This window comes from Tachysurus fulvidraco, chromosome 15 (genome assembly GCF_022655615.1).
Source record: "Tachysurus fulvidraco isolate hzauxx_2018 chromosome 15, HZAU_PFXX_2.0, whole genome shotgun sequence".
Taxonomy (NCBI): domain Eukaryota; kingdom Metazoa; phylum Chordata; class Actinopteri; order Siluriformes; family Bagridae; genus Tachysurus; species Tachysurus fulvidraco.
Window position 1 is genome coordinate 13,799,741 of NC_062532.1, and position 27,836 is coordinate 13,827,576.

General features: G+C 41.0%; 1 protein-coding gene across 9 annotated transcripts in view; it reads left to right on the forward strand.

Annotated features, from left to right (window-relative positions):
- baiap2a (BAR/IMD domain containing adaptor protein 2a) overlaps positions 1-27,836 on the forward strand; it is a 63,917-nt gene that overhangs the window by 32,529 nt on the left and 3,552 nt on the right. For 2 of the 9 annotated variants that reach the window (XM_027141416.2, XM_027141422.2), the window contains exons 4-13: positions 11,181-11,242; positions 11,413-11,484; positions 14,595-14,732; positions 20,365-20,517; positions 21,197-21,430; positions 22,550-22,760; positions 22,939-23,140; positions 23,356-23,424; positions 23,845-23,998; positions 24,328-24,365. In XM_027141416.2, coding sequence (XP_026997217.1) covers positions 11,181-11,242; positions 11,413-11,484; positions 14,595-14,732; positions 20,365-20,517; positions 21,197-21,430; positions 22,550-22,760; positions 22,939-23,140; positions 23,356-23,424; positions 23,845-23,998; positions 24,328-24,365 — 1,333 coding nt within the window. The other 7 variants (XM_027141418.2, XM_027141419.2, XM_027141421.2 and 4 more) reach the window with 5 other exon arrangements.

Consider the following 27,836-nt stretch of genomic DNA (forward strand, 5'->3'; position numbering starts at 1 on the left):
GAAGACAAAGTGGATTATTTCATCCAGTGGGTTTTGTTGTTGTTGTGTTTGGTTTTACTAACAATTACAATTTCTCATGCATTGATGAATGTCCTGCTATTACATCATTTAATATTTCCAGTTAATCCACAACTTGGCTTCTGTTATCTATTGTAATAGCAGTAATTTTTTTTTCCTTTAAATTTTTTTCTGCAAAGCAAAAAAAAAACAAAAAAACACAGTAGTTTGTCATGTTTGGAAGAAACCAGAAGGCTTAAAGTCCTGTATCCTGATGTTGCTCTAGTATTGGAAGACCTGCTATTACAAAACACTGGCAATGGACACTCCTTCCATGAATATTACTTGAATTAATTAGGCATAATCTAACATAACGATCGTCAGCTCAACAGTAAGGTTATGTCTGTTTTATTATTTGTTCAGGGTTACGTAGAAGTTGCTGTTACTATAGAAACAGGAACATACTGGACGGTGTTCGTTGATATGAAGCTGGGATCTGTTGTCAGAGCTGTAATAAAATATTGATCAGCATCTCCTGACCAGTCACTGCTGTGCTATGGTGTAACCTTTTTTTGTTTTTGATCATTGGTTTAATTTTAATGTCCTTCATATCCTACATGTTCCCAGCGAGACATGTTCCCTACATGTCACACATGAGTGTAACTAATGAAAGAGAGGCACATGGTGAGGTATGGGAATTGGACCAGCACTTTGGAACACACTTGTGCTTGAGTGTGTAACACGTGTGCCTCGTAATTACTCTGTAAGCCAGGGAAATGAGGCAAGGTACATAATTGTCTTTGGAGACTAATGGACTATGGTAGGCCAGAAGTGGGAGCTCAGTGCTGGCTAATGGAGGTTAGTTAGCAGGAAAATGGTGTTTACTTGTTTGGGGGGGGGCATAGCAAGAGTGCTGACTGCTGTCATCTTCCACTGTCTGGACTTGTCTTTGTCTGTATAAGTGTCTCGCACACAGTTTGATGTGTTGGCCCGGTTGGAACGGGAGCAGTGGGGTTCTTTTATTAGCCCTACATCGTGGTCCCAAGAGCCCCTAGTTTCTGCTCTATTTCTGAGCGTCATGCTGCATGCTGGGAAAGCATACAAAACCCACATAGTCCCTCGGCCCGACCTTGATTCGCTTCCCTTACATGAGAACTTGAATCTTGACACATGCAAACTTTGATGCAAATATACATGTGTACACACACACAGATAGTTTAGTATGTGTAATGTGTGTGCGTGTGTGTGCGTGCGTGCGTATATGTGTGTGTGTATGTATGTGTGTGTGTGTGTGTGTGTGTGTGTGTGTGTGTGTATATATATATATATATATATATATATATATATATATATATATATATATATATATATATATATATATATATATATATATATATATATATATATAATTTGTCCTGATATGAACTCCTGCTAAGTGCAATGTGCTATAAACCACTCCTTTCTTTAAAATTAAAGCCTTTCTCCTTTTCATCCTGTAGCGCTTTATTACAAAGATGCCTTTTCTTCATAATTACTGCTATTTATCTCTCTCTCTCTCCCTCTGTCTCTCTCTCTCTCCCTCTCTCACACACACTCTCATTGTCTTTTTGGCTCAGACTCTTTCGCACTCTCTCTCGTTCTGCCTCTCGCAACTCTCACTTACTGCTGTAACTTTCTCAGAGTTACTCATCTTTAAACAATAGGTCTGGAAAGGCAAATTATTTTCCTGCATTCTTCTATTTGGGTTGGCTCCATTTGACATGAGGAGGTGGGGGAAGGTAATTAATACTGGGGCATTTCTGATTTTAGTCCTGTCTGAATCCATTCTGTCAGTATGATTTCTTCAGACTTTCCCATGTTTCCTGTCTTTTACCTAGCAGAAAGGATCTGTAGAAACCTAATCATGTACAGTGAAGGGAAATAAGTATTCAGACACTTTGGTTTTTCTTAATTAATATTTATATATTCACTTCTAAATGTACATCGTTTTGTTTTTTTGACTTTTGACACAGCCATAGCGAAGAAACTTGAACATCCCTGGCAGCAGAATTAGCTTGGTGTAGTGTAGGTGGAAAGTTTTTGGAACATCTAATCGTCATCTTTGAGGTCCACTTGCTGACGAATGCTAAAGTCGGTGAGAGAGAAACCAGGCAGTCAGTTGAAAACATTCGCAGGATGATCGGAAAGCAGCAGAGAACAAAAAGCAGTGAATTACAGTCTTTAACTCGTTTCCTACACCTAAAACTCACAGAGATCAGGTCTAAATCTAAGCTTTTTTTGGACCAATATTCCAGGTCACAGAAAAGAAAACTAAATCACAGAAGAAGAAAAAAGTAAATCACCTCAGCTTGTGAAAGAAGGGTTATGCTCATGTGATCCCCATCCTGTATAGAGGTATAGTCTGTGCAAAAGGTTACAGGGCTTTCCACGTCACTTAAAGAAACATGGGTGAAGCAATGGACAAGAACAAGGATGTTTCAACAAGACAACATGCCCACACATGCAGCCAAGGAAAAAAGGGCTTGCAATGGTCTGGCAAATTTTCTGACCTGAAGCTGATTGAAAATTGATGGAGGATATGTTTTGAAATTGAGTTCATCAGACAAAGCCTCATAATGGGGTAACTTGGTGTTTAAGGTGTTGGACGACTGGTCCCAGTACTCTGCCACTACTATAGACCTGATCCCACTGCTGGGCCCTTAACCCTCAATTGCTCATTTGTATAAAATGAGAGATGGTGTAAATGTAATGTTAAGAAAACTGGAGATTATACACCAAGAGCAATGGGCTGAACTCGAACCACAATGTTGTAGTGTATCTGTGATAACCTTAAAACACCTCAAGGCTTTAAATACCAACAACTGTTCTTCATTTGTGGTGTCTGAATACTTTCATTTCATGTATGAAAAAATCTAAATAAAGTCAACCAGCATTCTGGGTGTAAATATGAAGTGGATAGATGCACTGGATTTATATTAAATAACAAAAACAAACTGTGATTAGTTGAATCTGTTCACTAGGCATGTTAAATATTCTGCACATGCTCTGTTCCTCTGTGTCATCCAAAACAAACCCCAACTAATTATTGTGTTTTAAATTGGATGCAGAATATTAAATTATAGGCCTGGTTTTAAAGGTTGCATGCATGGGCATGTAAGCCGCTAATAATCAAGGGCAACTTGCTGGGCCACAGGGTCTTACAAGAAGCACTTATAATAAAGTTCAGGACCATTAGGTTGGATTAAAGATGTTGTGTATGTAGTAGGCATGGCACTTGAGTATGATGGCCATGTTTGTGCAAACTGCTCGTAATTATTATAGAGCTCCTCCAGGCAACAATATCAGTAGCTGATGTGATATTTTTGCCGTCTCTTTCACACCTACTAATCTTCATAACCTTCTTTATGCTTCATGTGTGATGATGATGATGGTGTGTGTGGGAGATGAATTTGTTGCAGGCGTTTCTATGTAGACTGTTCTCGTTCCCTCTCATTGGCATTCCATCTTGGTGTAAAACTCTCTTCCTCATTAGAGTCACACCGCTGGCATCTCGCACATCTCTCAATAGAAGAGTTGTGTGCACTCTACTTCTTCCCTTTCGCCTCCCCTCTGTCACGGCGCACAGGCTGTGTGCCGCGAGGAGCCGACACTCACCTTCACTACTAAAAACCGCTGTATTTTGAATGTACACATCCCTGTCGGTGCTACAATCACACATAATGTTCCTGAAAGAGACTCTTTGATCTTTTGCTTCTCTTGTACACTTCAGTTCTGCCATCTCATCAGCTTTTCTTGCTCTGTTTTTGTGTCTCTCTTTCTGTTACTTGGGAGGACGCTGCTTCAGGGGAATCTTACTCTTCCAGGAGGCCATGGCGATGTTCCTGCTCGAACCCACTCTCCTTACCTTCCTGTAGACCCGAATGACCTTCTGTCATGCCGATATTTCTCTCTCTCTGTGTGTGTGTGTGTGTGTGTGTGTGTGTGTGTGTGTGTGTGTGTGTTTCGTTTCAGCTCAACTGTGTTGGTGCTTTATAGAAATAAAGGTTGTGCTGTTACATGAAGATGAAGCCAATGAAAACTACCAGCTACTAGAAGCACTAAAGCCTTTCATTCTTCAGTGACTAGCCATGAACTGCAGACTTCACTTATTAATGAATAACAAGTCGCTGGTTACATTTCAAGTCCTGCTGTGTTGTTGAACATTGCAAATGTCTGATTCATTACAGCAGCTATAAACAGTTGTTTCAGCAAAAGGCAGTTTTTTGTTTTTTTCTTTAGTTAATAAGAGACGCTAGAGAACACACACACATCCTCTGACTGTGGCTGTCTGTTACAAAACACAGATTATGGAGACTTGTTAAATAACATGTATGTACAAAAACAGTAATCATTTAAAAAGAAAAAAAAATATATGTTTATCTCTCTTGCATGATGTGGAACATCCATGTTCATACAAATTCCTGTGAATTAGTTACTATAGAAACAATAGCATGTTACAGTGAGCGCACAAATAAATAAATAAATAAATTCCGGTATGCTAGTGCTGTTCTGGAAAATTAATCCATAGACATGTTTAAGAAGCCAGCAGCAATGTGGTAAAAAGCTTTTTAATCCAGCTGTGTCACACATCATGCAGAACAGCAGCTTTTAGCATGGTTTTTTTTTTTTTTTTTAAGACTCTGAGTTGATGTAAAAATAAGTGTAAACTTCGGCTCTAAACGAGCTTTAGTTATTGACTGTTACACAGGTTGGTCGTTCTGAACGCTCTGCCTTTGAACACACCACTGGATGATGTTCAGTATAAAATAAACTCCATCTCTAGTTGCTGGAGTGAGGAAGATTCTCAGCAGGAGCTTAGCAGCTTCCTGGAGCTGTGACTTGTATACAGTGTCCAGATGTGATTTACTTATCAGATCCACCAGATGTGAAATGGAGACAAACGATTCTACCACAGAAACCTCTTCTCTGAGGAGCAGGTGTATTTTCTATCCGAGGAATCCGTGCTGCTGGGTCCAGGATATTTTCACACTGTTTGCTGGCACATGACTGTGTGACCTTTTGTAGTGTGACCCCTTTGAAACGAAAGCAGTCTTTTGAAGTGTCGGGAGACTTCAGGGAGCATTAGGTCTTATACTTCTATGTTAATGCGTATTTGCTGAAGAGGAGGTTTATGGGTAACTTTTTTTTGTGTGTGCTCCTCCACAAGCTAAATGCTCATTGTACGTATATGTCAGGTTGATAGGAAGGTATACAGTATGACTGACTGCCTAACCAGAACTGTTTGGATTTCTAAAGGGTTTTGGTGTAGTATTGGGGGGGGGGGGAACGCCTAGAAAACAAATAACGATTTTCCTTTATAATATACAACGTTTTAATGTTGTCCACAGGCTAGAGACGAGCTCGTGCTTCTCGACTGCTTTTTGAAAATGTAGCTGGTTAAAACTCATAGCTGTCAAGATGTTTCTCACACTAATGTCTCTAATACATTTTCTCCTCTACGATAAAACTCCGGCATGGACAGCTATCAATGAACAGCTACAGCAAGTAAATCAGGTTTCTTCTCCAGAGGTTGTGATTTAGTACATGTGAGAATATACCAAGACTTATTACAGCTGTCTTTATGCCGATCGATTGCTTGTACAAACATTTTGAACTAATGGGCCAGATGATTTTTCCCAGTGAAGGACACAGGTGAAGAGAACCATAAATGACAGCTCAGAAAAAAAAGCTTTGTAAAACCTTTAGATTTTTTTTCTTTTTTTTTTTTTTAACACTAATTAAAGTGTTGACCTCAAATAAAAGGTCTGCTCAAGAAACGACTTGAGTAATAATTGATCACACAAGGTTACCATGTTCCCCAGCACTTCACAAGGTTACCATGTTCCCCAGGCTATGCCCTTGTCCTCTTCTATTTATTATTCTGACAGTAAAACATGCACATTTTGTTTCTATTAGCCTCTTTAGTTGTTTTAGTTGTCACAGCTTGGGTTCGATTCCTAGGCCGAGCACTAACCCAGTTAACTCTCAGTACCGTTCCAAAGCCCGAATGAAATGGAAGGTTTGCATCAGGAAGGACGTCCGGCATAAAACCTGCTCCAAATGTAATATTCAGACCACGTGACCCAGAACAGGAAGCAGCCGAGATACTAACAACGCCATTCACTCTATGCATTAGCTTCACTCTAGACGAGTGTCCACACACAATCCTGACATGTTGAGACACACACTCACAAAAGCATCAATCAGGCATTCTGTGCCAACTGCATCAAAGATGGAAAGGCTGATGGTGGACAGGACACATGGAGAGTGCCAAGCTATCGGTCAAAATGGAGGTTAATAGCAGGTGTGAAACCTTTTATTTTGTGCACACAAACACACTCAGTCCAGTGAAGCCTCTGGACTGTGCTGGTGTCTCTAGAGACGGCTTCCGTCTAATCACGGACTGTACAGCCGAGGGGTGTGTGTATGTTTGTGTGGCCTGGAAGTTCAGAACACAAAGAGGTCCTGGTATCTCCACTGATCATGGCTACTGTAACCAGGAGATAAGATTACCTGCTGTATTTTGTGGTTACTGCAGCGAAGCCTCTTATCCCACAGTAACACACACAGACACGCCCATACTCATTTCCATTATCAGCCGCCACACAGATGTTTTTCCCAAGAGAGCTCGGGAGATTACATTGTGTTGAATTGTCTGTGGTAGCTCCTGGCTGTTTTTCCTGCTCAGTGCACATCTCATCAGCAACATGTTCACCTCAGCACTGCCTTCCTGAACACTTAGAAAATCAGCACCAGTACTTTTGGTGCAGAGGTTTGTTGTTTTTTTTTTCCTCGGTCAGATGAAGCATTCTGGGATATACAGAAAAACGTAGTGAGTGATGTAATCTTCTCATGGTTGTACAAGAAGAACAATGACCGCAGACAGCTGTTGAGAGAAAACCCGAACGCCTACAGAAGCACAAACCCTTCCTCTCTCCTCTCGCCTCTTCTGGCCCCGAGCCTCCGCGTTTCCTCTGTTTCCACGACACCCTGCAGTAATCTGCACTTGACCTTCATCCGTGATTCACCCACCGCCTCCTCTTCCTCCTTTCAGACTGGTCTGGCCTGTTGAGTTGGCTCACGGCTGAAGTATCTCATCACTGCTCAGGTTTCCGCTTTCTCGCCCTTAGAGCCTGCATGGTGTGTAATGAGTTGGGTGTTCCTGTGTTATACAAAGAATTTAAACAGTTGTGGAATGGGATCTTTACACACACACACACACACACACACACGCACACATACAGGTAGAGGCATGCATGAGTGCTCCTGCTGACTCATGTGGGTGAATCTACTCACTGATTGACAGACTAAGAAGCTGCTTTTGTTGATGTGACAAACTTCTTCTAAAGGAACTAGATTTGATGAGTCCAGAGCTCAAAACACCTGAGCACTCTGACCTGTCAGCTTCAAATGCAGAAATACAGATCTCTGACTAGAACCTGACATTGTAAGTCTCTGGATAATCCAACCAAACAGTTTAGTTAGTGACAGTCCGTGTGTTTCCTGTGGACATTCCCTAAAACCACAAAGCACAATAGCTCCTCTGTGGCTATCTCTATAAATGGAAAGTTTAGCCTTGTCGCTGTGTGCACATTGTATCAAGCTGCACTTTATTCCACTTCCACTTTAAAGCTAAAGTAAACAAACACTAGATTTCTGCAGAAGAGCTTCAGTGAGGGTTTTTTTTTTTGTCTTTTTGTTTTAGAAAAGCCGGTGGCTATGTGTGACATGCTGCTACTTGCCTTTTTTAATCGATGCAGCTGTCTCAGTGGTTTGGCCAAAACCTTTCAATTTAATTGCAAAAAAAAAGCCACAAATTGCAATAAAAATGCTACGGTAATCATTTTTTCCCCCTAGGCCAATTTTATATCCAGTCATTATGTGCAGTGTCTTTTGCACTCAGTTCCGGTCATGTCAAGGCATTTAAATGGTATCGGCACATTGAATTAATGTTGGTTTATTTCATTGAATTTTATATATTTATTTTGACTACAATCCTATCGCCTTCCATTTTGGGGACTACTGAGACATTGTTTACATCCTTCCGATCTGAGGCTGTGTTGTGCTTTGATTTGTCAGGGTTGCTGTGGGTGAGGGGTGGGTGTAGGACATAACAGGACAGGACGGTGCATGAGACAAAAACGATCAAGACAGTAGACGTAACTTAGACTGGTTAATTATCAGCACTGGGGTTGGGGAGGTGGGTTAGGAAGGGTGCAAAGGGTAGAACTTGGAATGTCAGTTGAGTTAATTAATTCTTTGGCTTTTGTAATTTTGCATGTTTGTGTGTTTTTATCTTTATCTATCTATCTATCTATCTATCTATCTATCTATCTATCTATCTATCTTTTTAGATTTATTTATTTATTTATTTATTTATTTATTTATTTTGCTTTTGTTTAGATTTTTTATTTATTTATTTTATTATTTTTTTTATTTGTGCATTACTACAACACGTGAGATGTATTGCTGATCTCGGGGCACCTTAAGGCAGCTTTAGTTGTAGTCCCAGTGCTGCGCATGATTTATTTCAATCCTAGTTACACTACATACCAGACCGATAATGGTCACGCCTGATCGTCTCACCCGTATGTTGTTGTAGAACATCCTGTTGCAGATTTAGTTTCCTTTTCGGATGTGCAGATCCAAAACAGATATCTACTGCTTGATTAAAAATTGGACATTTTTTTTTTCCCACAAATAAAATGCAGTGAAAGGGGTGAAGCCACCGGAGACCATTTTTAACCGTTTAAGAGTGCAGCTATGTAAGCAGTGTAAATGAGAATTTAAAAATGTATTGTGTCATGCTGTGAGGTCTCACACCATAACTTGATATTAATTTTGTGCTAAATGTTTGATTATTTACTGCACACTCAAACACATGGTTTCTTATAGTGCACTTCATCGGAGATGCAGCTTTGGTGATGTTTCACTTATTTTGCAGGCAAGAACCTCAAATACCTTTTACATTTATTCATGAACACTATCTTCAGTTGCACCTGTGTAACTCTATAAAAGTGTTGGCTCAGGCTCAGTCTGTGCCCGATAAGACGGACGGGCCTTTGGCCGGCTAGAACGCTGTGCTTCTTTAACTGATTAGACCTCTGGGAGCACTCGACTGAGCGCCGTGGTGTGTAAGCTCCAGGGTTTGTGATCACAACTGATTATCTGTAATCGGCTTAAGTAGCCTTCTCAGAGCACGCTGTCTCCTTCTGTGGCCTCCATGTGTGTTTGTATTTAGTACACAGGATTGCTCATGCTTCAAAGAGTTCCCTTTGAGGAAGAGGCAAGATGTGGTGGATAAAAAATCGTTTTCGATGTATGAGAAACTCTAGTCCAGCAGCTCCAAAAGCTTTAGCAGATCTACGGTTTATAAAAATCACATGCATTATTTATGCAAATATAAATGATGTAACAGAAGACAGCATCAGACCAGAGACTAGCTAAAGGGCTAGAAACACAGAAAGAGGAGAGTTTTCACAAACGTGGGCACTGATGACTCAACAGAAGGCTCTGGGTTACTGATCAGCAGAAGGTCAGGGATTCAAAGCTACCACTGTTGGGCCCTTAAACAAGGCCCCTCATCCCCCTCTGCTCCAGGGGTGCTGTATAATAGCTGACCCCAGCCCCTGTATCATAGCTCTGACATCATGTTGTTTCATGTAGTAACAGATTCTGTGGAAATCGACGTGTTGAATCACTGCGTTAAAGTAACTAGTACGTATCAAGTCGTCTTACACATCCAGTGGTGCTGAAAATTGTGTGTGTACAGTATATATATGTGTGTGTGTGTGTGTGTGTGTGTGTGTGTGTGTGTGTGTGTGTGTGTGTGTGTGTGTGTGTGTGTGTGTGTGTCTGACTTTCCTCCTTGATGTGTATCCTGCTTATATAAGCGAGGCCTTTTTTTTTTCTTCTATTTTTTTATCAGAAGCTAAGTACAGGCTGTGTTTCACACTGTTAGTGTGAATAGGCCACAGTCTGCTTCTGTGTCTAATTAGCTTCTGGCACTGGATTAGTATTGTGTATTGTACGGCTGTGAACAGTGTGAGAACGCCCAGCCTGCCCCTGGCTCTCACAAATATCTTCAGCTTCCTCTCAAAGAGTTTTCTGAACACTACGATCTCGTTCGTTTGACATGCAGCTTCAGAACATATCTCACACTCCTCCTCCGGGAAAATGTTTTGAATGTCTTTTTGAAGCCGCAACCTGCAAGTCAAACATGCAAATGAGCTTTGCATGTTCACCGCCCTGATTGTGTAATTATGATTAATCAAACCAAATTTGCTTGCCAGGAGCAAGCTCTTTCTTTAGGCAACCTAATGAGTATCTGCTAGTTTCTGTGCACTGGAGAAAATCTTGAAGGAATTGCTTCCTAATCAGGTCTGGTGTTGCTCTGGATCAGGTGATATTTTGTGACCTTTGGTTAAAAGTTTTAGTTTGTAGTGTTCAACATTAGTTTCAGCTCTGGTCTTTTCTTATGATGCATCTGGGTGTGTGTGTGTGTATGTACGTGTGTGTCCACCATTGCTTTCTGTGTTCTTTTTCTCCTTCTGTGTATGCCTCCTCAGTCTCTTGCTCAATGTGTCTTTTTTTTTTTATTCTTTTTCTTCACAACGCATTGCATATGCAGAAGAGGCAGCGTGTAGGTATATAAAATGCAAAAAAACTTCCTCAGCCAGCTGCATGACTTCATTTTCCCTCTTTGTTGATCTTGTTTGCTGTTTTTTGACTGTTTTTTTTTTTTTAAATAGTGCAATTTGTAAGGGAAGACGAATAAAATCAGATTTTTTTTTAAATAAGATTTCATCTACAAAATTACAAGTATGTAGACCCAAATTATGTATTTATTATTTATTTAAACATCATTTGGCTTGTATACCTTTTGAAATGCTGAAAAAAGAATTTCTTAAGTTTCTTTTGAGATTTTTAACCTTTTCTGTTTGGTGTGGGTTTTTGTTTGTTTGTTTGTCAGTCAGTCCTTGTTCCATTGTTCCGTCTTGTCCTCGGTTTGCTCATCTGGTCTGCGTGTGTGTCTTGTGTGATTGCATGGTCTTCGTGCACGACGGGGGTTTCCACCTCTCTGCTGTCCCTTTTTTCTTCGTTCAAATGAATCGCAGATGAATAATTGTGTGTCCTCCCTGCAGGGGACGTGCTCTTTCAGATGGCCGAGGTCCACCGGCAGATCCAAGTGCAGCTAGAGGAAATGGTGCGTTATCTGTAATCTGTAATCTTCTCTCTAGTAGACTTTCCCAACACCATACAGATGGCCTCTGAGTTTCTATAATATGATTATTGATCTAGAGTCAACCTTAGCCATGCCTGTACGGCTGTTCGTTGTAAATAAGAGAGCTGAATGTTTGAACTCTCTCTCTGCAGCTGAAGTGCTTCCACACTGAGCTGCTTTCAGAGCTGGAGAAGAAAGTGGACCTGGATGCCAGATACCTGACTGTGAGTTTCCTCAACACACACACACACACACACACACACACACACACACACACACACACACACACACACACACACACTTTCTGAAGGTTCTAAATAGAGAAAGAATAGCCTGCACTTGACTGTTCTCCTGATGCTTCACTATAGAAGCTTACTGCAACTGCACTGCACAGAGCCGTTCAGTCTATTCTCATGGCAACAGAAATGACTGACAGATGGCTTTCATGCAGCAGCAGATTTCAGGATTTTTTATATATATATAAATTTTTGCAATATATACATCTATCTCCGCAGCCTCCCCGCAGTTTCAGATTGTTCAAGTTGTTAATATTGCAAGAGCGCAGCAACATCTTCATTCCCCCTCCTTCATTCTCACACATGCTGCACCGATTCCACTCAGCGATTCAACCAAGACTAAAAGATATCTGCAGCATCTCATGGATATCTTTAGAACGTGTGGGTAGTGGAAACGGAGCTGGGTGCTGCTACAGTATGGAATCACATAACAGAGGGGAGGTGGGGGGTGTTGCTTGCCTTTGTAATATATTGTCAGTCAGTGCAAACACCCAGCCTTTAATTCATTATCCATACAAGACTCTGTAGTGGTGGTGCTTCTGGTAAACACGGGATTGGTTTAAATTAATTGGGCAAATCAATCGACAGTCACAGATTGTCCAACATTTGGTTAAAATTCCCGATCTAACATACACTCTCTGATTGACCGGATGATGTTTTTATCATTTTCAGCTCTCCCCGATGTGCACTTTGCACTTTTAGCTCAAAAGCTACAAGATTTAGCTTTATTGCGATGTGCTTTTCTGCTCATCAAATACGTAAAGAGTGATTGAGGTACTATTGCCATCCAGGCCATTTTCCCCTGACTTTTGTTTAGAAATTGCTGTGCATGTAAATATAAAAAGATGAACAGATTCTTAAATATGTGTAAAACCTTCACCACAACAAAGTCACGGAGATCAGATTTTCTAAAATCCTGATGTTTGATGTGAACATTGATCTGAAGCTCTTCACCTGTATCTGCGTAATCTGACGCTATGAGCTGCTGCTACGTGTTTGACTGATTGGACGAATGTACAGGTGAACACATGTTGCTATTGAAGTAATCAGTGAGGGTTTTTATTTATTGGATGAAATAATACTCAAAAATGTAGTCAACCATTTTAGATTCTCTTAAGGGTCAAACAGTGTTTTCTTTCACATTTGGATTCAGAATAATGCCGCAGTCCTCACTGGCCAAGCGATAGCTGTGCTTAGAGTTGTTGTCGCTATGGTTACCACTTGAGACACACAAGCCATTGCTGTATGAAAAGCAGTGCATATGACTTTTCACGGATAAAACTGTAAGAGACTGAAATAATGTCGGTTGCAGAATTCAAATGGAAAACGAACATGATTAGTGATTAAATAGAACTATATAGAACCTTAGACTTGTATGCAGTTTTTACATTATAGATTCTGAGCTTTACTGAAATAAAAACCGCATACGTGTTGCATGTGATGTGGAATAATGGTGTCAAAATGATGACTGAAAACCTCTGTGGATTTGCCGTCTCTAATGAGGCTTTTGCTGTTTCCTTATCAAAGAAAACAGGATGTCAGAAATTCACATCTAATGAGACGAACAGCACCTCCTGCTTGGTCTTGGAAAATGCATCCTGAGCCAGTCGCACTTTCATTTGCACGGTCGTCCAAGTGTCAGCCAGCGCGTCGAGGCACAGTCACAGCAGTAAAGGAAATGTCAGTAGCATGATACCAAATGGCAAATTCAAATGCCAGTACTGAATTTTCAGTTTGAGCTACAAATTGAATATTGGGTTGTGAAATTTAAGTTGAAATTCACAAATGCATTGCCATTTTACTTTGCATTGATTTACAGTTCCATCATCAGTCAGCTCAGGCCTAATTTCAGGATCCTTCTGCATGACTCACTGCTTTTAAGATTCTCTTTCACACGGCTCTTCGCTTCAGCGCTGACTGTTATAAGGAATAAAACATGACTGGGCATGTCATTATACAGTAGTTGGCTATTTTCCCAATAACCGCATATTCCAAAGCGTTTTATTTTTCTTATACCACAGCACTTTGACGACAATGAAAGATTTTTTTTTTTATTTAAGTACAACATGCTGTAGCTAAAAGTTAGTTCCTATCATCACATTATAGCAGCTGTAAAGTCCACAACTGCCTTGATATTTTTTCTCTCTTAAAGGTGGGGTCTCCATTGTTTGAGAAATGCTTCAGAAAACTGCGTTGGGCCTCCAAACAAAACAAAAACAAAACTAACGTGTAGCCAAATGAGCAGAAAGGGGTGTGTCTTGTCAATATGTGTCTTGTCCCATTCACCCTGTACAATCAAGTTTTCAATTTATAGCCACAGATCATCAGTAATACTCCCAAAACCACGTCTGGACACTTTTCAGCTGCTGTCAGTAAGGCTGAGCCCCATAACCACTAAAACATCCCCCTCCATTCAGTTTCAGCTGTGCACATGTTAAAATGCATTGCATTCATGTTTATTAAGTACCAGAGAATTGCTTCTATTCTAAAAGCTCAAATGTTTGCTTCAGTACTTCGTAAATTATTGTGGGCTGTATTATTGAGCTAAGTGAACACAGGAGGAAAGGGAAATGTGGTTCGTGAACGAGGAGCACTGCTGTGCCTGTGGGTTTGCCCTGACTGTATGACAAATGAGTGCTAGCCGCCAATCTCATCTCGTTCACGCAGCTCTCTGAGCACACTTCTGTCAAAGGATTTCACTCCAGTGGCCATGGTAACTGCTAGTGGGTTATGAATATGAGCTTTAAAGCTTGGATCTCTGTCATTTAAGAATGCCATCATTCATAGCAGCATATAGAAAATTTCTGAGGTTTGCTATTTATTACATGCAAAAAAGTATATTTACTTAAACTTTAATGAATCCTCCCATTAATCAACATGGAGAGATTGACTGACTGACGGCTTGTTAGAGGACGTTCACAACATCTGCAGCTTTTCAGCCTTTGAAAAATCCGTTTTTTCACATGATGTTTGAAGCATGCCTGAGTCATCCAAAAACTTTGTGTACGCTAAGCTTTTGTGTGTTTTGTCTCCTGAAGGCGGCACTGAAGAAGTACCAGATGGAGCACAAGAGCAAAGGCGAAAGCCTGGAAAAATGTCAGGCTGAGCTGAAGAAACTGCGTAGGAAGAGCCAGGGCAGCAAGAACCCATCCAAATACAACGACAAGGAGCTGCAGGTGAGACAGCCGTTAGCCCCGTCGTCAGCACACTCCTCTTTCACCTCCTCTTTTTCCTTCTCCTTGCCGTCCTCCCCACTGTCAGTGACACGGTAACCTCCACCTCCTGACATGCTGCTGTACAGAAGGTAGGAGAGACGTGAGTCATGAGCTGGGTCATTACGCCTACACAGCGATAACACTGCATTATGCTAACAGAGAAAGGTCGGATAACAATCCACTTTGATAATGCGCGTGTTTATCTTAATCGAACATGATTAAGAACAAGAGTTATGTGCTCAGGAAAATAGGTTGTGTGGGAGTTACCTCCAAAACTATTAGCACCCTTACTGTCACGCACAGTTTTGGTGCTTAAACTTATGTGGACAATGTACATTTTATTTTAACACACAAAGTACTTTTTCCACAAGATCAGCAAACCCAATGTTAGTATTTAGCAACATATAGCTGTTATATTTAAAAATAAATAAATAAGTGAGTTTTTTTAGGATGTGGATGTTATTGCAAAGGTAAGTAGTTTCTCCAACAATTTTTTCCCCCCTCTGCTTTTGTTCCCACACAAACACCCACTCTCTTTAGGTGACTACCTACCTCTGTGTTTGCTGTGGTAGTGGAACAAGCCTCAGCTCACACTTTAATCGCTGTGAGTACAACAGCATAGAGGCAGAGCCCTAAAGGAAATAAATAGGCTCTGACTCTGCACAGTGTATGCAGGCTCCCGAGAGACCTGAGCTCCAGAGAAAGCCTTCGCACTTTCCAGTGTGTGAAAACTCTACTCCCCCAACCCCATTACCTAGCTGTAATACAACACAGCTCTCGCCTGTATGTGACTGGTATAGAGTGTATGAAACAGCACATCGGTCTCTGTGTCTCCTATCTGTATCTGGTATTTTACTAAATATGCATGTCTATATCACTTCCCTCCATTTCTCAAACTCTTCTGTATCACTCAAAGTTCTTGATTGGATTCGCGCGCGCGACTTTTTTTTTTTTTTTTGTATTTTTTATTTTACAGTAATATATTCCAACAAATTTAGATGATTGCTCCAAAAACACCACAACATACCTCCTGAATGTGTTACATGCAGTACACAGTTTCACATGTTCGTGGTCTTGTGAGCTTCAAAATTAAAGCTCATTTGTTCAATGAAAGTAAAAAGCTCCCAACTGTAACATTTTTGTGTCTCACAGGATCTCTGTCACGATCAGGTCTCAACCAGAAGCCCTGTGACGCTTCAAAAAAAAAAAAACAGTAGTTTTGCATTTGAATGTATTTATAACACTTGTCTGTGTTAGATGTATAATCATTCAGTTCTAGATTATCTCAATCTGGTCTCAACTCGAATGTAGCGTTTGTGCATAGACCAAATTGTTGGCTGAGCTGCTAAACCCCCACCGACCCGTCTGCCCCTCGAGGTAAACTGCGAGTCGGCTGCTTGCTTGAGCAGGTAACCCAGCTCTGGATTAATCCATTCTTCCTGCCTGTTGTTGCTAGGACTTGATGAATGCTCTGTGGGTGCTGCCAGATACCCTGTGGACAATGTCTTCAGCGTAGGTTCCAGCCATACATCAGCCATGATGTGGCTCAGCTCCCAGCTCTCAGCATGAATCAGTGTCATCAGCACTTTAGGTTTCGATGTGTGTGCTCAGACCATCATCAACTTCTCCCAGACTCATGTTTTGTTTTTTTTGTATTTTTGACAATTTTAGACATAGATTAGAAGGAGTCCATATTTCCTTTCATCTAATTTTTCTCCCAGCAACTTGTATGTGAATAGAATCGTGTAGCTGCAGACTAGAGCAACCTGTGCTTATAATATAGCTGAGTTTATACCCACCTGATCACTCTGTTCTTAAAAGATAGGCAAACAAAGGCACATGCAGCCAGTGCTGGGGATTGGCGGGGGTGTTGAAATGGCTGTGTGTTCCAGCATTTTACACACTGCAGAGTGCCCACGCTTTACAAATCGCAGTGTTTAAGTGTACCACATTCCTGAGCCAATGGTTTTTCCTCTTTCTGCCTTTTTTTTTTCCACCTCCATCCTGATGCTGCCTGCATCTCTTTATCCTGCACTCAGCTCCACTGCACCTCTGTCCTTCCTGTTCCCTGTTTACGTTATCCCTAAGCTCACAAAAGCATTATACAGTAGTAAACTGTCTAATTAGCTAATTATTTACTGCAATAAAGGGAGAAGATGGAAGAGAATGCAGCTTGTGGCAGCTGGTCTGTCATACTTAAATAACCATGTGGAGGTGGAGCTGTCACGGCCCATACTGAGGCACATTTGGTGACTAAGGCGAAGCATATGGAGATTGGTGATCCGCATCATTTCAGGATTATGTATGCACACAGGAGCAAAGCCATGCACACATGTGTGCACTCCCAGAGACATGCCTGAGTGCTCACACACACACACACACACACACAGTAGTGAGGGGCATTCTTGCAGTCAAGAAATTTGGAACATAGCAATTTTTTCAACACTAGATACCATGAATTTACACTTTAACATAAATCATACAACAATGCAGGAATCTGTTCAGTCAGTAGGTGTTCATAAATTTCTAATAATATCAGCTCATGGCTAATGTTGGGTTGTTAAAGTTTTATTAATATATTTCTCTAGTATCTAGATCTCTAGTAACACATTCAAACAACAGACTGTACATGGCGAAAGCTCCACATAATCAAGGGCAATAAAATATATTTTTAAATATTATTTTATAGTTTTAAATAATGTTTCTGTAAGGAGACATTTATTTAACATTTATGTAAGGAGTCTCCAGTGTGACTGCTTTGTAGTGGGCAGTCTGTTACCTACCGTAGGAAGAGACAAAGGACTTTGCGCTTTCCAGTTTCTCTCTAAAATAAGAAGCGGAGTTTGATTTGTCCGATTAGCTTCAAATAATAGCATGAACTAATTCGTATTGCTGATATTCCAAACGTAATTAAATTTGCTAAAATAATGCATAACTCAGTAATAAATAAAAAATGTTGATCAGTTGCTGTAACGTAAGAGGAATGAATAGTTTTAATGCTGTTCTAATATGCACCCTCTCTTTCTCTCCCATACACGCAAACAAACTGCTTGCAAAATCTCTGCATGCAGCCAGTAAAGGATCAGGATTAAGAATGGCTTTGGGGAAAGGGATGGAAGAGTGCAGAAGAATAACTGATTGTAGTGTAAGCAGAGATAAATGCATCCCATTTGCTATTGCTATATATCAAGAAAGTATTTTAATAATCCCACTTCCTTGACACAGCCCCACTTATTTCTTATTATAATCCCCACTGATTTAACTGAGCTGTTTGATGGAGTATCAAACGTGGAGGTGCTCAGGTCCATTGTGCATTAATTCACAATCATACCCCTCTCTCTCTCTCTCTCTCTCTCTCTCTCTCTCTCTCTCTCTCTCAGACAGATCCTGTCATATGATAAATGTTTTGTGAGTCACGAGTGAGCAGCTCAACTGGTTCTCCAGAAGCTGTGATTAGCCTCAGAGGTTTAGTGGGAATCTGAGCACAGTGAGAGAAGCTTGTGAATGTGTAGGCTGCAGTATGGCCGAGGTTCCACCTCTGCATGCTCAACCAGTTACAGCAGCTGAGCCTGTGTGCTGGCTGGAGCGTGGCTGACAGCTGTCATATATCAAAACCAAGGTCCTTCTCCTTCCATCCGTCATGCACTGACATGTCTGGGCACAGACTCACTTGCTTCTTTGCCACAAAACTGACTTCTGACATACTTTAGTTTTTTGTTTTGTTTTTTAATTATCTTCACTTCATATCTGTCCTTTCTACAATTATGTGACTTGCGCTTTCATTTTTTTTCTTTATTAAACCAAAAGCTGTTCCACAAGTGTTCTGTAGAGGACATGACTCCACCAAACTGTGTTGTTTAACAGGCTGGTACTGATTGTATGTCAGTTCACCACTGAAGCCTTCATCCTTTAATCTACTGGCTTCAATCCGAACTGTATAAAGAGAGACCCACAACCTACGTCTGTAAACGATGTGGACACTTGATGGTCATTTCTGAGTATTTGTTCACATTTTAGTGAGAAACTAGCACCAGCCTGTGGTTGAATATTGAACTGCATGTGCAGTATTGCCCCAGTGGTGCTGCTTTTGCTTTAACTTTAGGGCAGTTTGCGCTATAATAGCGCCCTTTCAATGGCATTGATCTCTATACTATTAAAAGGAAACACTAACCTACATCCAGTCCTACATACCTGCATCTGCAGTGCTAAACCCAAGACACTAGTGTGTGCCCTGATTAAACACCGTCCTGACTGACCGAGAGAGATTGCTTTGCTTTGGTTAGATTGTCAGCTACTTTTCTCTCCCTCCAGTGGCGTCATTACCTTCTTCCTCCGAAGCCGTCTCTGCTATTGATTCCACGCTGTGCAAATATATGTGCGAGTTCTGTTCTGTTCTCATTATGGCAAATCTCCTTCTCCCAGGGTGAACACAGTGATATGATTGAAACGGATGATAACGCAGCAAGCCAGCGGGGAGGCCCCTTACCCCTTTGTGGGGAAATTACATTTGAGTGTTGGAACACCTGGATGTGTTCCAGTAATGAGTTCTGTAATGGTGCTGACATTCTCATCAGGTGAAAACCCCTGCTGATAGGAGAGGGTCGTGGGTGGAGATGGAGAGAGAGGAATGGATGAAGGACCACCTGCTTTTTAAAATGGGGCAGTGGGTCAGAGGCGTGGTCACATGGAATGAAAAGAACACAGGTTTCATGGGGCAGAGAGGTTTCAAGATACACACCAGAATATATTAGTGCAAGTGTGTTAACACCATTATAATGCTTTTATAATATTTCTGTACTAAGTATAACCCTCTGCAGGGATCTCTGGTATAAATAGGCTAGCAGGTCTTTTCAGTAGATTATTAGGGGGGGGGAATAATGTGCAAAATGTATTGATGGCTGAATGAAATGAATCTATCTCTCTTGCAAAGAAGAGAGACAAATTAAAGGGAAGAATCAGGACAGAAATGTTTCATCATGGGGTGAAAAAAATTAGTTAGAATGCATTTCGACTGATTTTATAGTGACCCTGTGGAACCAAAACATCCAGCAAAATGCCTCCCACGATATACATCGGTAACACCGGATTCCCTGACTGTAGGGTCAAGGTTTCAGACTCGGAGCGTTCTTTTGCCTCCCACTTGTCGCAAACATGGTGAGGGATGACTCATTTGTCCATAATAGTTTTTATATATTTTTTAACTTTTATCTCTGTATATAAGTTTTTGCTCAGGTACTTGTGCAGAGACCTAAAAGCAGAGTTCCTCAGAGTTCCTGTTTAAACCGGATGAACAGGATTTATAAAAGAAGGTTGATTTTATTTCTGTTTGAGTTTCAAAGCCATTAGGATCACATCCTCTTGAGATTCTGATCCAAAATCAAGGTTGACATGCAAATATATTCTAATCACATTCTATGTCTATGTACCTCTTAATGATGTTAAGCTTAACATCTATATGATATCAATGTCTAACAACTAATCTCTTTTTCCGGTTTCCTGTAGTATACTATAGATAGACCAAACAAACTAGGGTAGTTCCACTGTATAAAATCTTGACTGATTGCTTGACTTTTTCTCCCTTGTATGTGATCAGTATGTGGAGACCATCAACACTAAGCAGGGCGAGCTGGACAACTTCATCGCAGAGGGCTACAAAACTGCTCTGTCAGAGGAGCGCAGGAGATACTGCTTCCTGGTTGACCGCCAGTGCGCTGTGGCCAAGAACAGCAGTGCCTACCATGGCAAGGTGAGAGAGAGAGAGCAAATTCATCTGATGGTCTGTTGAATTCTGCTAACAAACTGTCCAACGCAATGCAAAGGCCATTCGGCAGAATCTTAGCAGTTGCCATGGCAATTCCCTGTGCTCACTCCTGCCGTGTTCTCTCTTTGCTGCATTATGTTTGTTGCAATTACCAAAGCAGAAGAGCTTATTTATGTCTTTGATTTTGTACACAGAATAAGACTTGTTCTTTAGGAGCATTTAAAAAGGAGCTAGTGGTCATACATGTGCAGCATTTCCATGTATGTTCTGTTAAGTGTTTGTGTTGTCTGCATATCTTTGTCTTGTATAATGCTATTATGCATGGTGTAGAGAGAGAGAGAGAAATACCCTGACAGCAAGTTGCAGTACATGGGGGTGTGTGTGTGTGTGTGTGTGTGTGAGTCATTGGGCGAGGAGTGGGCGGATGAGTACAGAGTACAGCTCCTCACCCACGCTGCAGCGTGTTGGAATAGAGGGCGAAGAGGTGAGGAGAAAGAGAAGCCCTGTCGTGATTACCATCAGTCTGAGAGACCAGCTTTTGCATGATCTAATTTTTATATTATATAAATTTAATTGCATACTGAATTAATCAGTAATCAAGAATGCATAAATGGTGGCTGATTCAGAAAAGGTTTTTATTTGCTTTTTATGTTTCTGTGTCTAGGGCAAGGATCTGCTCACCCAGAAGATCCCGGTGTGGCAGCAATCCTGCTCTGATCCTAACAAGCTCCCGGAGAGGGCCATGTTGCTGGTCCAGCAGATGATGTCTGGCTCGAACCCCCTTCTCTCCAGCCCACTGCATTCCTCTAAGGGCAATCTGGTCATCTCGGACCCGATCCCTGGTGCTCAGCCCCTGCCTGTGCCCCCTGAGCTGGCTGCCCTCATGGGCCACCCAGGGGTGAGTGACACCCACCCACCTCACTACAGCTCATTGTTACAGAAGGTTTTACCATTCGATCTGAAAGCCTGTGACATTATCCTACATATTCAACACAGATATTTATAAAGGCAATTCTTTAAGCCGATCATTTGCTTCCTGTGTGGTAGGAAGATTTAAATAGTGAGATGCTGATGTTATCATGTGGTGAGATAGATGGCTGGTGCAGGGAGCAAAGGGAAAGCGAGTAAACATTTCCATTTCGACGTGCAAGACGTGCGTCGGCTTCAGAATCTCATTTTTGCGGACAGCGCTTTTGTACAGAGCACCTTACCCTCAGCAAATTTTAATATCCAAGTCGGATCTAGTTACACTGGCTCTTATCTCTTTTTAATGCCAGAGTAAGTCTCATGTGACACGAAACCCAGTTCGTAGTCAGACGCCTTTTTCAGTACAATATTAAATATATTGTATGTGTGGCTGTAGCTTGCGAATCACTCAATCATGGCTTCACTCACTCCTGCACACACTCAGTCACTGCTTTACACTCTTACTTAACTCACTGCTTTACTCTTTCACTAACTGTCTACTTTTCCTACTCACTTGCTCAGTTTTACGTACTCTTTCACTTTTTAACTCACTACCTCACCCACTAAACACGTCACACTGAATTTATGAAAAAAAAAAAAAATTTAAACTCCCTTCACATGTCACGCTCAATCCTTCTCTCACCTTCTTTGTATTCATTCATTCAGTTTTTTCACATTTTTATTCATGCAGTAACTGGAAAGCATTTAGAAGCTATTCAAGAGTAAAGAAGCAAGCAGAACAAGAGAAAACTACATTTTAGTGAAGTAGAGGTTGTGTGACCTGTTTTAATAGCTATTTGTATGAATAAGTTCTATATTTCTATTTTTTTTTATCTTTAATTATACTATAGGTGAAGCAAATAAGTCCATTTTAATTCACATAAACAAAACACTTTATTTAACAAATTATTGTTAAAACTGTGTCTACATCCATATTAGCACTTTATGGTGCCTTTTGTAAGTAAATGCACTTAATACACAGAGCAAAAGTGATATTTTTAACCCTTGAATGTGACTTTTGCTGATCTTCATTTCGTACCTTTTGCTACAGAGGCTGATGGGTCCTGATGGTATGTCTCTGGTCAATGGTACAACAGGAATGCAAGGGGAGGAGTACTGGGCTGAAGGGGGTGTGTCTCAGGGAAGACCCGCCTCCCCACAGCCTCAGTCTCAGAGTCAGCCACAGAGGCAGGTCAGCGAGGTTTACTCCAACACCCTGCCTGTCCGCAGACCCCAGCCCGCTAAGAGCAAGGCCACCGTGGGTATGGGATTGAGCCACCTACAAAATAGTCAAACAATATAGTTTAAATTGACAAATCAGCTTAAGTCCCAAATGTTCAGTTCACAGAAGCAGCACAGTTCTGACATTTAAATTGTTGCTAAATTGAATTCCACCTACAAGTATTTTGATCTCATAAGATTTTTCTCTCTTCCCCTCAGGAGAGACACGGACTCTGCCCAGGTCCAGCTCCATGGCAGCAGGACTGGAGAAGAACGGGCGTTCACGTGTGCAGGCCATCTTCTCTCATGCTGCTGGTGACAACAGCACACTGCTCAGCTTTACCGAGGGTGACATTATTACACTGCTGGTGCCCGAGGCTCGGGATGGTTGGCATTATGGAGAGAACGAGAAGAACAAGATGTAAGTTGTTTGCTGTGGGAATAGACAAAAACTTGTTTTTACCAACAGGTGGGACATGACTGAACAAAACAAAACTCTGATGGTTTTGTTCTTACCATTACTGCCTTCTTGGGGTTGAGTATTATTAATTTACTTTTAAAAGCACTAAATATACTTATTTTAGTTTTAAATATGTATATTTAGTATACTATATATGTTTTTTTTTCTTCTTTTAGGAGAGGCTGGTTCCCTTTTTCTTACACACGAGTGTTACCCGAAAGCGACAGTGACAAGCTGCGAGTTAAGTAAGTACTCTGACGCTTTCTTGCACTCGAAAAAGTTCTTAGTGTTTTATCATTTTTTGCATTTCGAAAAAATGATAAAGTGCGTATCTTTTCGTAAAAGCCACTTTCTGAAGGTTGATTAATTTCTGTTTAGGTCTTTCTCAGGCTTTTCTCTTTATAGTTTCCTAGAGGTTTGACATAGACCAAGTGCACTTGTCTCTTATAATTGCCTCTTATGTGGATATGGGAAATTGCTTGCTTGGGTGCTCTGTCTCTGCAAAAACAAAACCAAAAAAAAAAACAGCTGGGTTTTGGGAGAAATGCCTGTTGCATTCAAATAAGGCCACCGCAAAACCGACTGATTTGATTAAAGCTACAGCGACCTCCAGTGGTGCATGTATGGGCTTGAGTAGTCTGGGCTGATTGTGCACTCTCCTTCAGTCTACATCACGGGAAGAGCAGCAGCACGGGGAACCTGCTGGAGAGAGACGACACGTCTCTGCCCATGCCTGACTACGGTCTGACCGCCCGTCTGTTGGCTCAGAGCCTCACACAGAATCGCCCTCGTCCCTACAGCATGGCTGGCTTCACACAGGTACACACAACCACACACACACACACACACACTTACACACACGCAAGCATGCTTGCTAACTATTAATCCTGTAGGTTTCTCAGCTAAAATTTCCTATACCGCCTCTGCATGATTCTTTTCTTCGTAATGGGGAGATATTCCTCTGAGCTCCGAAGCATACTGACTCCACCTGCTGGAGCAGAATACTCTCGTTTCTGATTACGCTGCACTGAGCAATGCATGACTGTTTTTTTCTTTAATGTGAACTAACACCAATTACACCTTCACCGGCTCTGCTTTGGTGCACTTCAGAGTAGCGTTGAAATGTTCTTTTTACATTAAATTCACAGCCAGCGATTGAGGATTATGACAGTCGTTTTGCCACAAGGTAAGATTTAATGTGGAGGAGCTGAGATGTGTTATATGTAAGAAATTAACTGTATGGTGTCATACAAATCGGATAGCGGGAAGATCCTTCTGATAGTAAACAGTAACTAAAGGAATACTCCAGTGGTTTTTTTTTTGGACTGATCACTTTTCACCATATATGCAGCATATGTGTGATTACCCTGGACAAGAATTTGAGCATGTTTCCCTGTTCTGAGGGAAAAATCACAGCAACACAGCTGCTTTTAATGGAAGCTTAAGTACAGTCACTGAATGAATATGAATGTGTTTAATCTCATTACTATACTATAACAACAGAGGTCCTCATGAGAGATCTTCCCAGTGACTTCCTTTATGGCAACTTTTTCAACATTTATTTACTGCCATTACCCCAAATTTAGACTTCTTTTGAATTAAACTAATGCCCATGTGTACAACATTTTAAATTAAACATAGGGATGGAGACAAAGTTATAAATAGAGCTCAATGAAAATTTGACATGAGACAACATATGTTTTTTTTGTGTGTGTGTGTTTTTGTTCATTCCTGTAGTGGAAATTCTTGTCTGTGGTACACACTACAGCTGTAGGAGAAATTAGGAGTATTTTTTTAATACCTGTCTTTTATCAGTACTTACCTTTCATTAGCTCATTGTGGCATCTGTCAGCTCAGATAAGTAGCAGATGTGAAAAGGTTTGTGTTTAAAGCCCCCCACCTCCCCCAACGGAACACAACAATATATGCCCTATGTGTTTGACTGCAGACGGCTGGATGTACGTCTTTGTATTGTGTACGTGTTTGAGCGAGTTGGTGGGTCTGAGGGCTGAGAGAAGCATCATCAACATGTGCAATGCATCATTTCTGACCTCATTGTCTGTATCCTGTGTGCCCTGAACTCCTATCTCTAGGTCTGAACGTCTAAACTGAAACCCATCTAGCTATACAATTAACTTGCACCGAAGAAGATGACTTTAATAGACAAACTACCTCAAATATGGCGCATAGATTTCCTTTCCTTAGTTTTTTTTTGTTTGTTTGTTTTCGTTGTTTTTATTTGTTTGGGATAACCCAATCTTGTCATGTAGTACTTTTGTGGAGCTTCTGTTTTTTTTTTTTGTTTGTTTTCCTGTATGTTAAAACAGTTCTCCTAGCCTCCCAACCCCTCAAAGTCACTTCCATCCCTTCCTTCCTCCACTTCTTTTGGCTGTCTTGTCTTTTCTCCATTTCTTTCTAAGTGTGTCCGACCTGGCAAGCTTCCTTCTCTCTTTGTTCCACAGTTCCGATGGCAAATTGATTTCGACAGTGTGAACACAGACAGGCTATCAGACACAGACACAACTCCGGATAGCACAGGGGTTGCACCCCTTCCTTCCCAGTTTCCCCTCTAGCCTTCCCCACCCCCCTCAAAACAATCCTAACACGTGCCTCCACGCACCCCTCCTTCAGTGGAAGAAGGCCGCTCTCATCCCTCCTTTCTGTCCTCTCTTCCTCCCCTGCGTGTTGTCGCCGGGGGGCCATAGTGCCGGTGGCGTGTGGTGGGTCGGGGGGGAATCTGACAGAGAGAGCCAGAGGGCGCTCCATCTGCTCGCCTCGCACCTATACAGACACTGAGCTGCTCTTCGCCTTGCCCGCTGCCACCGTGGACTTCTCCAACTGGACTCCTCTCCCATGCATGTGCACAAGTTCTGCAACTGTTGTGTTTTTATGATGATGATTTTTTTGTTAAAGGACATCATCATGTAAAAGTGCCAAAAGCTATGTCGATATTTTCAAGCAGCTCACCTTCCATAAAAGACCTGTGCCGTTTGTCCTTTTCTTTATGCTGTGGACTGGCACTATTGAAGCTCTCACTCGCCGCAGAGCCTTGTATTCTCTTTATGGTTCAGTTGTGCGGCGTGTTTTTTTTCCTCTCTGTTTTGTAGAGCGTTGTGTGCTTCCACCGTGTCTTTTAAGCAGCGCAACGTGCAGCCCAGAGGTTGTGTCACTTTTAACACTGATCCATTTACAGTACAGTCCACACTTCTTCTTTATTATTTCTGAAAGATCTCAAATTATCGAAGAAGTACGAAACCCAAGCCGAGTCGGCCCAAACATGTAGGCTATTATGATAGCAATGTAAATGATCAAAATGTGGAACAGTATGAGTAAATTTAATGCTACCACCACATCATATAGCAAAATCAGAAAAAGAAAATCATTTATTTACATCTGGTTGTTGTATCATCTCTCAAAGCCATCTCTGGCTATCCAGATTGTTATTGTTGTAGAGAAAAGGATAAACATTTTAGTGTTTTTCCTGCTCAGATTCAACTAATCAGCTCTGTACCGGTCCTTTCTGAGTTTACTTGGGTGTGACAGAACTGGGAAAACTTTCAGATGTTTAGGATCGGGGGTACAGCAGGTCCAGGTAAGGGAACTTGTGCTGTGCAGCAGGTAATATTCAGATTAGCTCATTATACTTGACCCCCATCTTCCCATGCTGTGCCTTGATTCCAGTTGTTTTACACAAAAGTTGTTAGTGGTAGTAAGTCGTATCGGTAATATGAACTTTGGCAATAGCAAACAATATGCGATGTGATGTATCGTGAAGGATTTTGGTCAGCATTATATATGAATAATTCTACCTTATTGCCAAAGTGAAATAGTTTTTCTAAATTGCACAATTAGAGACATACATCTGTAGCTCTAACTGCAATAGACACATTTTGGAAAAACATTCATTATATTATGAATATGAATCCTTATTCTTTGTGTTGGTATCGCAATAAGTAACTTTCTTATTTACATCTTTTATACATTTATAATTCACTGATTACAAAGCAGTGGATATCGAGAGGCACAATATTGCACCGTTTTATAATCTAGGCCCAAGTAGATGGATCCAGAATGCTAAAGCTAAAACAAGCATGAAGTGCTGCAGTTAGTAAGAAGTATGATATTAATGTTGACTTTACATTTCACTACCACTTTACTTAAGAGAGATTAAATGACATTTGTCCCAGATGCGTCTCTGATTTAAATCGGTTTAAAACCACTGCTGTGTGATTTGCATTTATAATTAGAACTGGATTTCTGGATATATTAAGGAGACTTAAGATGCATGAAACAACCAGGTGTAAATGGAGTCTCTTTCTTCTTCTCTGCATCTCTGCTTTTTTTTCCATCTCTGAGACCTGAAACTCCTGTAATTTCCATTAAAAAAAAAAAAAAAGCTGTAATATGTTCTCATTTCCAATCTGTCATGTTCCAAAATGGTCAGCTGACAGATCCTCTGGAGCCGTGGTGTACTTTCCTGCTGTGCTTTTGTACCTTTTTGTCTCTTTTAAAATGCTTTTCTTTTTCTTGTAAATCAATTTACAATGCACAGAAATCAGTATACAGAAAACTTTCCATCACAAAATGCATGCTATGGAGGAACTTCAGCAACATGTTGACCTTGAATGTATTGTGGATTTTTACAAAAAAGTATATA